The 16,849-nt window shown below is 39.1% G+C and overlaps 1 protein-coding gene across 2 annotated transcripts in view; it reads left to right on the top strand.

The window, feature by feature from the left end:
* The window catches only part of SBF2 (SET binding factor 2), a 552,380-nt gene that overhangs the window by 399,737 nt on the left and 135,794 nt on the right, over window positions 1-16,849 (top strand). For both annotated transcript variants that reach the window (XM_006873002.1, XM_006873003.1), the window contains exon 18: window positions 14,289-14,459. In XM_006873002.1, the coding sequence (XP_006873064.1) occupies window positions 14,289-14,459 (171 nt within the window). The remainder of the gene's footprint in view (window positions 1-14,288; window positions 14,460-16,849) is intronic.

The raw sequence follows: 16,849 nt of genomic DNA, 5'->3' as shown, positions 1-16,849 counted from the left end.
CTTCTTGCCTTTGTAGCACCCCCATTTTGAGTAGCCAGTTTCCAAGTTGCCCATCCCTGTCTACCCTGTGTATTGAGGGGGTAGGAATGATTCTCACTGTAAAGATTTGTTCCCTTTTTTGAGCTACTGCATATATAGGTGTAGGACAAGTTCATCAAATTGTATCAGATTACTCTTTTTTTCCTCATCTTTCTTCTAGTTGAATTCTGATCATACAACCATTGATGCCAGGTCAAGTGGGTATTATCTGCAAGTGTGGATGTTCTTGTGCATTTACCCTCTCTTCTTATCAGCTGGATACTTCACTCTCCACTCTAGTCCTTTGTGGCTATGTCACTGACTCTGGGTCCAGGAGTCCCTAGGTCTTGCCACACTGCTGGGCCAACCAGGTCTCCACCCGGGTTCACAGGAGTCTATTAAACGTGGTAGGACTTAATTCACAGCTTCATTGCTGTTTTTCCCTCACTTCCCCTTATTGGTGACCAGCGTGGTCACCAAACGAAGCACATGTCTGCTCATGTATTCTCACTGAGTCTTAGTCTTGGAAGGTGGTTTACCCTGAGGGGACCCGACCACTCACCTTGATGTCTCCTGGGCGAGCAACTTGCTTGTTCTTGTAGTAATCAGTCAGACTGCTGTTATTGTTTTATATTTTTCCTGTCAGTCTTTCTTTCAAGAAGTATCTTCTGTTCTTTAGCCATTTATTCTTAACATTATGCCTGTCTTGGCTGTTTTTTAGCCAGCTAACTAATTACTATCATTTACTTCTTATCCAGAATTCTAGGTATAGTTGTTGGCTCAGTTTTGATAACTTTGACTCAGTCTGGTTCCGTGATATCCTTCTTCCTGAAAACCAGCTACTAAGTCACAAGCTTTTTTCTCAACCTAGAGGTTCAATTTTAATTTATTTTTCAAAAATAAAGAAGAGCTGAACTAAAATTGAAAGAGAGCTGTCACTTGAACATAGAGGCATATTTCTTTTAAAGAAATAAATTTTCTTCCCCTGTATATAGTCAGCTTATGATACTACGTTTTTCTTCTCAAAAATGTTGTTCTACCTTTGCCACATTGTACATCAAGTCAAGAAAATGTTGTCTTCATAATGAACTTAATAAAGCTATGAAGTTAGGTGTGACTCATCTGAGAAAATTCTATAAATCAGGAACTATTTAAGGTCCAATCACAGAATTTACTTCTCTGTGACCTCACTTTGTGTGGGCACCACCTCAGTGAATCACATTCACTGTCCCTCACTCCCTCTCTGAAGACCACAGTTTCAAAATAAAACCCTAAGAAAATGTAGGCCTGAAGTAACCATTGCAGTTTAAATGTACCCAAGGTTGACTGTACCGTGGATATAACCTACAATTTACGTCTTTATTTGGTCATTGACAAGAGTCTTAAATTTTCAAGTCAAAAACTGGTGAAATTTGGACCCAGGATGTTTAGTTGTTTACAGGAAATGCTTTCAGGGCTCACTTTGCTTTTCATAACTATGCTAAAAAAATTTGTTTTGCTTTTCGTTTCTGGAAAAGTTGAGTAGATTTCCAAGGAAACCAAGGGAGGAAAGATGTTGAACAGAATTGTAACTTAATAGTTCTGTAGTATCTGCCTCAGTCTATTAATTAAGAAGTAGAAAAAGTTATTGTTAGTTCTGATTCATAGCGATTCTGTGCACAGCAAAATGATACACTGCTTGGTCCTGCACCATCCCACAACTGTTATGTTCGAGCCCATTGCTGCTGCCACTGTGTTGATCCATCTCATTGAGTGTCTTCATCTTTTTCACTGGCCCTCTACATTCTCTAGGAACTGGTACCTCCTTATATGTCCAAAGCACATGAGATGAAGTCTTGCCTTTCTCATCCCCAAGGAACATTCTGGCTGTACTTTTTGCAAGACAGGTTTTTCATTTTTCTGGCAACCCATGTTATATTCAAAATGTATCAGTTCTTCAGTCTTCCTTACTCATTGCCCAGCCTCAAAGTGACATCTTTTGCTTATTAACACTTTACAGAGGTATTTTAAATTTGCCCAGTGCAATAATTCATTTGATTTCTTGACTGCTGCTTTTGTGGACTGTGATTGTGGATCCAAGTAAAATGAAATCTTTGACAACTTCCATATTTTCTCCATTTATTATGATGTTGCTATTGGTCCACTTGTGAGGATTTTTATTGAGGTGTAATCCATACTGAACCCTGTGGTCTTTGATCTTCACCAAGTGCTTCAAGCCCTCTTGGCTTTCAACAAACAGGGTTGTGTCATCTCTATATTTCAGGTTGCTAATGAGTCTTCCTCCAATCCTGATGCTGTGTTCTTCATATAGTCCAGCATCTCGGGTTATTTGCTCAGCACATGTGGTGAGAGGATACAACCCTGACACACACCTTTCCTGATTTTAAACCATACTGTTGTCCTCTTTTTCTGTTCAAACAGCTGCTCTAGTACAGGTTTCCCATGAGCCACAATGAAGTGTTCTGTAATTCTTATTCTTCACAGAGTTACTCATATTTGATCCAATACCATTTACTTGGTAATAAAATACTAGAGTCCTTGTGTGGTGCTGTAGGATAAGCACTGGCGTGCAAGGTTGGTTTGAATCACAAGGTCGGCGATTCAAGCCCAGCAGCAGCTCATCGGAAACCATATCCAGAGTCGCTATGAATTGGTTCAATGGCGCTTAACAACAACAACAATAAAATATTATGATCCAATATTATTTACTTGGTAATAAAATTTCAAGTCAAAAATCACATAAAATAAGACCTTAGAAAAATAGCATTTTTCATTTAGATTTCCTCTAGGTTCTTTTTGTCATCAAAATAGTCTCTGACAGTCTTTTTCCCTACCTCTCTCCTTTATTCTTCTTCTTCCCTCCTATACACATACACACCACCTGTTAAAAAGTGCATTCTGATTTCTGATGCTTTGTATGTGACCTCATTCTTCTCTCTGCTACTTTAAAGGATTTCTTCTTAAAGGATCAAGTGTTTATGATGATATGCCTTGATGTAGGTGTTTTTTTACTCCTTGCATTAGATATTACATGTCTCTTTCAACCTGAAGAGCTATGCCCTTTTATCCAAGAAATATTTAGATATTCTTATTAACACAATTGGAGCCCTGGTAGTATAGTTGATTATGAGTTGGGCTGCTAATCACAGGGTCAGCAGTTTGACCCTATATAGGGTTGCTATGATTCGGAACTAACAACAGAGTTTATCATGAATGTTTTCGTCTATACTTGCTTTGTATACAAGGAACTTCAAAGTTCATGGGGAAAAAAACAGAATTAAAAGATAATAGAATTTTTCCACGAATTTTCTGATGCCTCCTTCTATATCTAATCATCCTTCAGAGACAGTAGTGGTTCAGTGGAAGAATTCTTGCCTTCCATGCAAAAGACTTGGTTCCCAGCTAGCATCTTATTCCCGACCACCGCCTGTCTGTCTGTGGGGGCTTGCGTGTTGCTATTATACTGAACAGGTTTCAGTGGAACTTCCAGACTAACATAGACCAAGAACATAGACATGGAAATCTACTTCTGAAAATCAGCCAGTGGGAATCCTAGAAATCACTAAGGACAATCTACAACCAGTCATAGAGATGGCACAGGACTGGGCAGTGTTTCATTTCATTGTACATGGGGTCACCATGAGTGAGGGGCTGACTCAGTGGCAGCTGTCAAAAACAATAGCAAGTCATCTTTCAAGCCATCTTATTTTTAACTCATTTCTCAGTAAATTATAGTCATCATATCATTTCTGTACTTCAACATACATAGAGCTTATAATTGGAGTTGTAACTAGAGTTTACATTTTCTTCGTTGGGGTAAAATTAGCTTACAATGAAATGTCTAAAACTTACATGTACATTTTCTAAGTTTATTAAATAGTTTTATTGAGGCACAATTAGAATATAACAACTGTATATGTGTATCTATATAATGTAAACTGTATAATTTATTAAGTTTTAACAAATGTATATGCCCACAGTCATCACCAAAATGAATATATTAAATATATCCATCACCCCTAAAAGTTTCTTTATGTCCCATTGTAATTTCTCTATCCCACCTATCCCTAAGCCTATTGCCACCCAATCCCCAGGAAATCACTGATCTTCTTTCTGTCACTACACAAACTTTATTACTGCTGTGTGCCATCGTGTCAGTTCCAACTCATAGTGACCCTGTATATGGCTTCTGAGGAGCAGCTGGTGAGCTTGAATCACCAACCTTGCTGTTAACAGTCCAGGACTTATTCTACAGCACCACACCAATACTCCTTGTTGTTGTTGTTGTTAAGTGCATTCGAGTCAATTCTACTCATTGTGACCCTTTATAGGGTTTCCAGTGAGCAGCTGGTGAGTTTGAACCACCGACCTTTGAGGTTGAAACTTTCAGTCAAGTGCTTAACATACAGAGCCATATCAGTACTCCTTAGAGATACATAAACTAATAATACTATATAGACTTTATTTGAAATTTGAGTACTTCTGATTCAAACAAACTGATTTTAAAAACCTTCTTTAAAGTATCTGTAAAACAATGAAAAATGTGAACACTGACTAGATAATTGATGTTAAAGAATTAAAAATAGTTTATTAGCAAAAAATCAGTATGAAATAATTTGTATTGTGAAAATTGTTGTTGTTGTTGTTGTTAGGTGCCATTGAGTTGGTATCAACTCAAAGTGACCCTATGCACAGCAGAAAGAAACACTGCCCAGTCCTGGGCCAGCCTCACTAGTGTTGCATGCTTGAGTCCATCGATGCTGCCACTTGGTCAGTCCATCTCGTTCGGGGTCTTCCTCTTTTTCTCTGACTGACACTCCATGTTACCAAACATGTTATCCTTCTCCAGCAACTGCTCTCTGCTGACAATATGTCCAAAGTATAAGAGACGAAGTTTGGCCATATTGGCCTCTAAGGAGAGCACTCTGACTACACTTCTTCCAAAATGGATCTATTGGTTCTGTGGGCAGCCCATGACACTTTCAATATTCTCCTCCAACACCATTAACTCAAATGCATCAATTCTTCTACAGTCTTCCTTATTCACTGTCCAGCTTTCGCATGCATATAAGTTACTGAAAATACCATAGCTTGGGTCAGGTGCACCTTAGTCGTCAAGCTGACATCTTTGCTCCTCAACACTTTAAAAAGGTTGTGCAGCAGATTTGCTTAATGAAATACGTCGTTTGATCTCTTGACTGCTGCTTCCGTGAGTGTTGATAGTTGATCCAAGAAGAATGAAGTCCTTGAAAACTTCAATCTTTTCTCCGTTGACAAGAATGTTGTTTATTGGTCCAGTGGTAAGGATTTTTGTTTTCTTGACATTGAGATGTAATCCATACTGAAGGCTGTTCTCTTTGATCTTCATCAGTAAATGTTTTAAGTCCTCTTCACTTTCAGCAAGCAAGGTTGTATCATCTGCATATCTCAGGTTGTTAATGAGTCTTCCTCCAATCCTGATGCCACATTTTTCTTCATATACCCCAGCTTCTCAGATTATTTGCTCAGCAGACAGGTTGAAGAAGTATGTTGAAAGAATACAACCTTGTCACACACCTTTCTTAATTTTAAAACATTCAGTGTTCCCATGCTCTGTTCAAACAACTGCCTCTTGGTATTGTGAAAATAGCCAGTGAAAAATAACCCTAAAATATTTATTGGTACAGATAACAATGAGAACTGTTATATTTCTTGGGAACCCTTTTAAGTACTTCAGGTCCTATTAAGTGATAATTAATAATCAAAATTGAGAAAAGTAATCAAAAGTTGACAGTAACATGTTTGAGAATGTTTGTGTACCATTGTTTGCAATTACAAAAAATTGGAAAGAAAGTAAATGTTCATTAACAGGAATAAGAAAATGCTACATATTCATTCAATTGTGAATTAAGAAAACTAGACTATAGTCAAATTGCCTGAGTTTGCATCCCTGCTCTGACTCTACCGCTTGCTGGCAATGCATGCCCTAGGCAAGTTACTTAACTTTTCTGTGGCCCCATTTCCTCACCTTTAAGACATATAATAGTCCTATTTCAATGGCTTGCTAAACATGTCATGAGGATTACTGAATTGATAAATATATACAACAAGAGCTCAGTATAGTTCAGTTATACCTATTATTATTATCTGAAAAAGTCTAGTAACATACCGGGTGAAGAACCAATTGCAGAATGAAGCACAAGATGATACCCTTTACAAAAACTATAAAAAATTATTTTAAAAAACAGCTAAAAGAAGATGGGAAAAACAGGAATTTGGACTATGTCTTGCTTTCTTTTTAAATACCAACTCAGGCAAAAGACTAGACAACAAACTTGTCTTTTACTTCTATTAATTTCTGGACCACAAAGGAAGGAAAATGGAATCATCCTCTCATCTCTTAATATTTTCTAACCTATTTAAGGCAGGGAATCATTAGTTTAAAGACTCTGAATCTTTCAGACTTGCAGAGACTGGCACATTAAATGAATACATCCTAGTTCAGCGGAATGAACCTATATCTTGTACAGAAACTATGTGCCTAGACCTTCTAACAGTCAAAGTTTAGACCCTTCTAAATCTGAGCACTATTTCAGTTCAGAGCATCAGGTAGTAGAACAGGAAAAACTGTAGTAGATGATCATAATCAAGCTTCATTTCGCCAATGGTTCTATCAGTATCCTAAACAATTCGTTTTTAGGTCACTGTCTCTTGTCCCTATTAGCAGACTTTTAGGTTTACAGAACCAGTTGTGTTTTGTCCTAATTAATTACATAGTTTAGTTAAATATCGTACAAGCATGAAACATGAATTGTTTGCTTTGAAAAGCCTCAATGAAAGATAAAACCTGCAATATAATTCTGTATATCATTTATGGATATATGATATAAAAGTATAAAAATGATAGTGGCGTGCATATACCTAATTTAGAATAGTTGTTACGTCTAGGATAGAATAAAAATGGAATGAAGAAGATGAACACACTAACTTTCAATCATGTCTTTAATGGTGTACATCTGCTTCTTCAGGAGAAAGACAGAAGAAATGAACAAAGGTCAATATGGTTGAGATTTGATAAAGCAGGTTTACGGATTTTTTCCCTCTATTTTACTTTTGGAGTCCTGGTGTGGGGCTTAGGAAAAGCACTAGACTACTAACCACAAGGCTGACAGTTCAAACCTACCAGCTGCTTCTCAGAAAACCTTACACTGGGTTGCTATGAGTTGGAACTGACTCGAAAGCATGTAACAGCACTTTACTTTTGTTCTTCTATCAAGACTAAGCATTTCCAAAGTTGATCAGAAAATATAGTTCACCCTTGAACAATGCAGAACTGCACCAGCCCACATACCTATTTTTTCTTGCTATTTTGATGAGCACATAGTGTTTTAAGCAGGTACCACACTTGAGCTCGTTACAACAGCAACAGGGAAAAAATGTGTATATAAGTGGACTGAAATCTGTGGTGTTAAAGGGTCAACTGTTACTTGTACTTGGATTTTCATCTGCACAGGAGGTCATCACCATAAACCTCCACATTGCTCAAAGGTTAATTATGCTCTGAAATATATTCTTAAAGTGACTTAGTATCTGGAGTTGGTCAGGCCATGACTCCGACTCATGGCCACCTTAGGTATAACAGGATGAAGTATTGCCCAACTCTGTGCCATCTGCATGATGGTGGTGGTTATGTGTCATGGAATCGGGTCTGACTCATAGCAACCCTGCACAGGGTTTCTGAGGCTGGAAATCTTTACAGGAGCAGAAAGCCTCATCTTTCTCCCGCAGAACGGCTAGTAGTTTCCAACTGCTGACCTTGAGGTTAGCAGCTCGACTTGTGCTACCAGAGCTCCTTTGGTGTGTCTTAACCTGTTGTTTGTAGCTATTGTATTAATACATCTACATTTCATTGGTGATCTACTTTACCAGCATAAACCTTGGTGACACCAACAGTTAAGCACTCAGCAGCTAACCAATAAGTCAGTGGTTCTAACCCACCCAGAGACTCTGTGGGAGAATGACCTGACAATCTGCTTCCATAAACATTACAGCCAAGAAAATTCTATGAGGCAGTTTTGCTCTATAACATGGTGTCACTATATGAGTCTAAATTGACTTGATGGCACTGATGCAACAACCAATTACGTCCTTTTCTAGCAGTTGGTCCCTACTGAGGACACATCCACAATAAGTGCATCAAAGTTTCTTCCTCGTCCGTATGTAAGGAACATTCCAATTGTATTTCTTCTAAGACTGATTTTATCTCTCAGGTTGTCCTTGAACTGTGCAGTGAGTTGCACTTGTGTTCTAAAGAGCAGGACTGGATAGGAAATCCTCCAGCAGATACAGTGAATCGCTACATTCTACATTATTCTTTAAAAGACTTTATATGTTTATGATATCAGTCCTGCCAGTTTGCTTTCTCTCCTAAAATCTAGTTTTCCTATGAGCTTCCTAATTGGAGCTTTGGGCCTAGAGTGCAAAGATGTCTAACAAGTCAGACCTTTAACAGGCTCCTTTCCTTTAACCTTTCCTTTGACCAACTCATCTCTTAGGTGAGTTGTATCCATTTATTTGGATTTGAGTCTAACCTGCTTGTTGGTGAGCCCTGTGAGTTTATTCTTCATGTCCTGTCCCATGCTGGGTTTTCTTTTAAAACTTTATGGAAAATGAATGACATTGCTTAATCTAGTTCTCTCAGGTCTATTTCTTCCAGATCAGGAAGGAAATGAACACATTCTTAAGCATCTCATAAAATTGCATGACAAAATATCAATTGTTTCTTTAGTACAGTATCCTAAGAATTATTATGAAATATAAATCTTGTTAGAATTGATGGGTAAGAGAAAGGTGTAATTTAATAACAGTATTCCCTATCTCACACTCAGAGTAGATTGAGTCTGTTGTGACAATCATAAAATATACTAAATCTGAAATCCTAAAAAAATAAATAAATAAAGTCTCATTACATCTTTCTGTTGATACTTATAGTTTTGTTTTGTGAAATATCTCAATTTTTGTATCTTACAGAAGCAATATAGAATAATGGAAAACTTTATTTTGGCTCCTTTCTCTTCTGTCCAACTTGTGTGACCTTGGGTAAATGTATTTCCTTTATGCTATTGTTGTGAGATTCTGCTGAATCTTGCCTGAGTTATAGCGACACTCTGCACAACAAAACACTGTCCAGTCCTGTGCCATCCTCACAACTGTGGCTTTGTTTGAGCCCTTTGTTACAGTCACTGTCTTAATCCATCATTTTGCTAACCTTCTACTTTATCAAGCATGATGTCCTGCCCCAGGGGCTGGTCCCTCCTGATAACTTGCCCACAGTAGATAAGATGAGATCTCATCATCGTCATTTAAGGTGCATCCTGGCTGTTCTTTCTTCTGGCAGTTCACTGTATATACAACATTCTCTGCTAACACCAGATTTCAAATGCATCCGCTCTTCTTTAGTCTACCTAATTCATTGTCCAGCTTTCAAATGCGTATGTTGTTGTTCAGTGCCCTTGAGTCTATTCAAGTTTGTTGTTGTTGTTGTTGTTGTTGTTAAGCACCATCTAGTCGGTTCTGACACATAACGACCCTGTATAGGATTTCTGAGGAGCAGCTGGTGAGCTTGAACCGCTGACCTTGGGATTTAAACCAACCTTGTAGTTCAGTACACTAACCCACAGCACCACAAGGGTTTCCAGGGAACTGTTGGTGAGTTTGAACTGCTGACCTTGTGGTTCAAAGAGACCTTGTGATCCAGTGCTTATCCTATAGCGCCATACCAGGACTCCTAATTCATATAAGGCAATTGAAAACACCAGGACTTGGGTCAGGCACACCATAGTCATAAAAGTGACATCTTTGCCCAATGCCGTATGTCATTTGTTTTCTTGACTGCTGCTTCTATGGGCATTGATTATGGATCAGGAGCTCTGGTAGCACAATGTGTTAAACATTGGGATGCTAACCAAAAGGTCAGCAGTTTGAATTTACTAGCTGCTCCGAGGGAGAAATAAGAAGCAGTCTGTTCCCTAAAGATTTCCAGCCTTGAAACCCCCGCAGAGCAGTTCTACTGTGACATATGAGGTCACCACAAGTTGAAATTGACTCCACAAAAATGGGTTTGGTTTGGATTTTTATTGTGTATCCAAGTAAAATGAAATCCTTGACAATTTCAACACCAGTAGCATAGCGTCCAGCATCACAGCAACATGCAAGATACCACAGTACAACAAACTGACACATGAGATTTGCTTTATACCAAAGCCAATCCCACTGCCACTGAGTCGATTCTGATTTCTAGTGACCGTACAGGACAGAGTAGAGCAGGTCCAGAGTGTTACCGTCCAAGGCTGTACATCTTTTCGGAAGCAGACTCGTACATCTTTCTCCTGAGAAGCAGCTAGCTGGTGTGTACAAACCTCTTATCTTTCACCAGTTAGCAGCCAAGTGCTTAACCACTGCACCACCAGAGTTCCTTTAAAGGGTCTCTCAAATATACAGTGAAGACACAGTATCCACCTTACTTCTCACTCTCTAGCCCAGTCAGACTCTAAAGCGCCATTTTTGCATTGCCTATCACATTTGTCTATCGATTATGTGTTGCTATGATGCTGAATAGATTTCAAAAGAACTTCCAGACTAAAATAGACTAGGAAGAAAAATCTGGTGATATCCATCCAAAAACTAGGCAATAAAAACCCTGTGAATTACAATCATTCAATCTACAACCACTTATGGAGATGGCACAGGGCCAGGCAGCATTTTGTTCCATTATGCATGTGGTTGTCATGGGGCCAGCAGCCCCTGATATCAGCTAATCATAATCTCAAGCCTTGATGGATGGAGTTCAGGCAGAATAAGGAGTTACTGCCCTCTGCTGGTCCTGAGGACACACCTGTCCATCCATGCAATGGCCTTGCACTTGCATCCTTGCAGTGAGGAAACTCTTGCAGGAAACCACACAGAAAGGAGGCAAATTTTATGTTTGGCAAAATAATAATAATAATGATAGAAGCATTTGAGAATTATTTCTTATGCACATATAAGATTCCATAACCATTATGACTGTCTAGTCATCAAAAGTATTTGTTCTATAATTACTTCACCCTATAAATTCTCACCTAACACAAACTGGAGGGCCTAAATCTTTGGGTTGTTGTCACTGTGTTTTTTATTTTTTGTTTGTTTGTTTTTAATGTTTTATTGTGAATTATGTGATACTTTACATGGGAAACATTAGTTTTACATTCATCCTATCGTATATTGTTTCATTGCTATGGTTATAATCCCCGCCCGCCCCCCCATGCATCATCAACCAACCAAAGGGTATACACTACAAGCCTGCCCCCACCCCCACCTGGTCATTAGCACACAGTCCCTCTCTCCCTCTCTGTGTCTAAAGTCCCCAACTGCTCCATCTCTCCACGTCATTGACTCCGCCTCCATCTCAGGCATCACTGCTTCTCTGGGTAGGGTCCCGCTCTCTGCTCTTCTCCCTTGATGGTCCCAGGGACCTCTACTCCTAGGCTGAAAAGTTAATAACTCCTCTGCTTGCTACAAAACATCTACCTTTACATTTCCAACCCTCACAAACAGTCCTGATAACAATTACTCCCTATTGTATTACAAGAGACCCATCTGCATTTCATTTCATCAGCCCTGCCTAGACAGATTGGATACTACTCAGCGGAGAGTCTACCGTTCTTCACGCCCTCTGGATCTAGGTTCCTTCTTGAAAGCTTGTAAGCCAGTCACTTCTTGCCTTTGTAGCACCCCCATTTTGAGTAGCCAACTTCCAAGTTGCCCATCCCTATCTACTCTGTGTATGGAGGGGGTGGGACTGATCCTTGCTGTAAGGATTTGTTCCTTCTTTTGAGCTACTACATCCATAGGTGTAGGTCAAGTTCATCAAATTGTATCAGATTACTCTTTTTTCCCTCTTCTTTCTCCTTTTGGTTGAGCTCTGATCATCCAGTCATTGAAGCTAGGTCAGGTGGGTATTATCTGCAAGTGCAGAAGATATTATCTTCTTGTGCATATGCCCTCTCTTCTTATCAGCTGGACGCATCACTCTCCACTCTAGTCCTCTGTGGCTATGTCACTGACTCTGGGCCCAAGAGTCCCCAGGTCTTGACACGCTGCTGGCCAACCAGGTCTCCACCCAGGTTCACAGGAATCTATTGAACATTTTAGGGCTTAGCTTGCAGCTTCATTGCTGTTTTCCCCTCATTTCCCCTTATCAGTGATGATTACTGCATTTTTAAGAGTTGATATGGACTCTAAGTATGCTAATGGGAAAGGCCATTAAAAATTACATTTTTATCTTACTTGAAATTCATGCCTTGAAAATCCCCTTTCAAAATAGGCCTGTGCACTGCTGCTGAAGTAACTGCTACTTCTCAAAGCACTTTGGGGGCAGTGGGGAGAGTACAACCCAACTTTCAAGTATCTTTATATAGAGTGTAAAAGTACCATGTGATACACCGTGTGGCTTCTGCTTTTGTGTTCACAGAACCATACACATTTTGTTCCTGACTCCCCACAGCTCTGTCTTATATGAGCAGACAGGCATTTGTATTTGGTGTTTACATTGTGATGGATTTCATTATAGGCCTTAATGGTCTGGTGTGGTGCTACAAAATAATACACTGGACCACAAGGTGAGTGTGAACCACAAGGTTGACGGCTCAAAACTACCCACGACGGCTCGGAAGCCCTATACAGAGTTGCTATGGGTCGGAACTGACTTGATAGCACTTACCAACAACAGCAGCAGCAACAACCAACTCTGTAACGTGTATATCTGTATTTTGCTAAAGATGATACAAAAACGGCTTCAACCATACATTGACGGATTCAGATGCGAACATGGAAAGAGAGATAGCATTGCTGATGTCAGATGGATCTTGACTGAAAGCAGAGACTACCAGAAAGATATTTACCTGTGCTTTATTGACTATGCAAAGACTTTGGATTGTGTGGATCATGACAAACTATGGACAACATTGCAAAGAATGAGTATTCTGCAACACTTAAGTATACTCATGAGGAACTTGTACGTAGACTAAAAGGCAGTTGTTTAAACAGAACAGGGGAACACCAAATGTTTTAAAATTATGAAGGGTGTGTGCCTGGGTTGAAATCTTTCACCATGCTCATCCGAACTGTATGCTGAGCAAATAATCTGAGAAGCTGTGTTCTATGAAGAAAAACATGGTATCGGGATTGGAGGAAGACTCATTAATAACCTGTGATATGCAAATGTATAACCTTGCTTGCTGAAAGTGAAGAGGATTTACAATATGTACTGTTGAAGATCAAAGACCACATTCTTCAGTATGATTACAACTCAATGTAAAGAAAAAAATCCTCACCACTGGACCAATAAACAACATCCAATATACATGGAAAAAAGATTGAAGTTGTCAAAGACTTCATTTTGCCCAGATCAACCATCAGCACTTAATGGAAGCAGTAATCAAGAAATCAAACAACATATTGCATTAGGCAAATCTACTGAGCAGACCTCTTCAAAGTGTTGAGGAGCAAAAATGTCAGTTTGAGGACTAAGGTGTGCCTGATCCAAGCATTTTCAGTAACCTAATATGCATATGAATGTTGGACAGTGAATAAGGAAGACCATAGAAGAATTGATGCTTTTGAGTTATGGTGTTTGAGAATAGTAAAAGTACCATGAACTACCAAAAGAACAAACAGATCTGTATTGGAAGAATTACAGACAGAATGCTCCTTGGAAGCCAGGATGGCCAGAGTGGCTCTCATACTTTGGACTTAATATCAAGAGAGACCAGTCCCTGGAGAAGGATATTATGTTTTGTAAATGGAGGGTTGGAGAAAAAGGGGAAGACTTCCAACGAGATGGATTGGCGTAGTAGCAATAGCAGTGGGCTCCGGCGTAACAATGAGTGTGAGGTGTTGTGCACTGGGTCACTATGAGTTGGTATCGACTCAGTGGCACCTAGGAGCAGCAACAACTATAGTACCTATTCTGTGCCCAGTGCTGTGCTAAGAACTTTCATAAATTCTCTAATTCATGTTGCAACTTCTATGTTTTTAGATGTTGTTATGACCATTTCATTAAAGTTAACTGATACCATAAGGGATTTGATAGCAAACCCAACATTACCAGTTATAAAAATGAGTAAGTTGCTAACTGCAAAACCTTTAGAGAAATCCTTTGATCATATCTGCCATTAACTGTCCTTTGTGACTTTTCAGAACTATAATAAGTCTGTCAGCCCCATGGTGATGAATATTGTTTGTTTTCACAGAAACTTGCCCCTGGAGTCAGCCAGTTTGCTTATACCTGTGTACAGGACCACCCCATTTGGACAAATCAGCAATTCTGGGAGACAACCTTCTACAATGCTGCTCAGGAACAGGTTCGCTCCCTATATCTTTCAGCCAAGGAAGACAATCATGCCTCACATCTAAAACAAAAGGTAAGAGAAGAAAGATATTTATGTGGAATTAGGATTCTGCCTTTAAGAAGTCCTCATACAGATTGGGAGTCCTGCTTTGGCGCTGTAGCCATAAAATCAGTGGTTCAAACCCACCAGCTGCTCCTTGGAAACACTATACAGGTTATTATGGGTCAGAACCTTCTCGGTGGTGCTTAACGACAACATGTATATCCTCAGGGCAAAAAAGAATCTAGTTATTTCCTACCAGTTTATTTAGGATATACCTTAGGGAGCCCTGTGGCAAGCTTTTTTCTTTTGTTGATGTCTGTCATTACATTTTTCCACAATAATTTCTTAATATAGTTTCTAGCACTTTGTTGTTGTTGTTGCTATGTGCTGTTGAGTAGGTTCCGATTCCAGCGATCATATACAGGGTTTCTGAGGAGTGGTTGGCAGGTTTGAAATAATGATTTTGTGGTTAACAGTTCAGTGTTTATCCTACAGCACCACAAACAGGACTCCCTTTTAATGTTAGAATTGTTTTATTGTCTTTTCATAAATAGAAATTCAGTGGAAATAATTTTACAAAATTGTGCAGAAAGAAAAAACCTGAAATCATAGGTATTTGTCTCTGTCATTAACATATTTGAATAAATGTCCCATTAGGATACATTACTCTAAATGTCAAATTCAGTACTCCCACAGAGCTCTACCAGCTGTTCCTTGGGAAAAAGATGAGGCTTTCTGCTCCCAGAAAGATTTACAGCCTCGGTAACCCTGTACAGGGTTGCTATGAGTCGGAACCGACTCCATGGCACATAACCACCACTATCACCAAGGAGCTCTGGTCTGTCAGTTTGTCATACTGTGGTAGCTTGTGAGTTGCTGTGATTCTGGAAGTTATGCCACCAGTATTTTAAATACCAGCAGGGTCACCCGTGATGGACAGGTTTCAGATGAGTTTCCAGATGAAGACAGACTAGGAAGAAGTAGTGATGAACTACTTCCGAATATTTAGTCACTGAAAACCTTATGAATAGCAGAAAAACAGTGTCAGATATAGTGCCAGAAAATGAGCCCCTCAGGTTGGAAGACAATCAAAATGCGACTGAAGAAGAGCTATCTCCTCAAAGTAGAGTTGACCATGATGACACGTATGGAGTAAAGCCCAAGGGAGAAAAGCCCACAGGACCTTCATTTGCTAATGGGGAACAACTCAAAATAAAGAGAAACCGCTGTAAACATCCATTAATAATCAGAACATGGAATGTATGAATTATGAATCTAGGAAAATTAGAAATTGTCAAAGAAAAAATGGAACATATAAACACCAACATGTTTATGATATGAGGCATTAGTGAGCTGTAAGGTCATTTTGAATCTGACAACCACATGGTTTACTATGCTGGGAATGACAAATTGAAGAGGAATGGTGTTGCATTCATTGTCAAAAAGAACATATCCAGATCAGCTATGCAGTACAACACTGTCTGTGATAGGATAATATCCTTGAGCCTACAGGGAAGCCCAGTTAATACCACTATTATTCAAATTTATGCACCAACCACTAAAGCCAGTGAGGATGAAATAGAAGAATTCAACCAACTTCTTCAATATGAAATCAATCAAACATGCAATCAAGATGTATTGATCATTACTGGTGATTGGAATGTAAAGGTTGGGAGCAAAGAGGAAGGATCAGTAGTTGGAAAATATGACCTTGGTTATAGAAATGATGCTGGAGAACGCATGATAGAATTCTGCAAAATCGGTGATTTGTTCATTTCAAATACTTTCCTTAGACAGCATAAGAGATGACAATACACATAGACCTCACCAGATGAATGCATAAAAATCAAATTGATACATGAGCCCTGGATACCCACAGATAAATGTAAAAACCTTCCCTAAAAGCCGAGACTGTAAATTCCAAAAAGGCAAAGTTTCCCCCCCCCCCAAAAAAAGCTAAAGAGGATATAGAGAAACTCTGTTAACTGATGGTATGTGGAGGGGATTATAATCAATGTAATGAAACAAGGTATATGAATGTTTGAATGTGAAACCAATGATGTGCCCTGAAAACTTTCACTCAATCCACAATAAAAACCTTAAAAAAAAAAAAAATCAAATTGACTACATCTGTGGAAAGAGACAATGGGAAAGCTCCATATCATCAGTGAAAACAAGGCCAGGGGCAGATTGTGGAACAAACCATCAATTACTCATCGGCAAATTCAAACTGAAACTGAAGAAAATGAAAACAAGTCCATGAGTGCCAAAATATGACCTTGAATATATCCCATCTGAATTTAGAGATCATCTAAAGAACAGATTTAATACATTAAACACTAAAGACCGAAGACCAGAAGAGTTGTGGGATGACATCAAGAACATCATATAGAAAGAAAGCAAAAAGTCATTAAGAAGAC

This window comes from Chrysochloris asiatica, unplaced genomic scaffold (assembly GCF_000296735.1).
Source record: "Chrysochloris asiatica unplaced genomic scaffold, ChrAsi1.0 scaffold00219, whole genome shotgun sequence".
NCBI classification, from domain to species: domain Eukaryota; kingdom Metazoa; phylum Chordata; class Mammalia; order Afrosoricida; family Chrysochloridae; genus Chrysochloris; species Chrysochloris asiatica.
The sequence above is the reverse complement of the archived record's forward strand: the minus strand, read 5'-3'. Positions and strand labels throughout refer to the sequence as shown.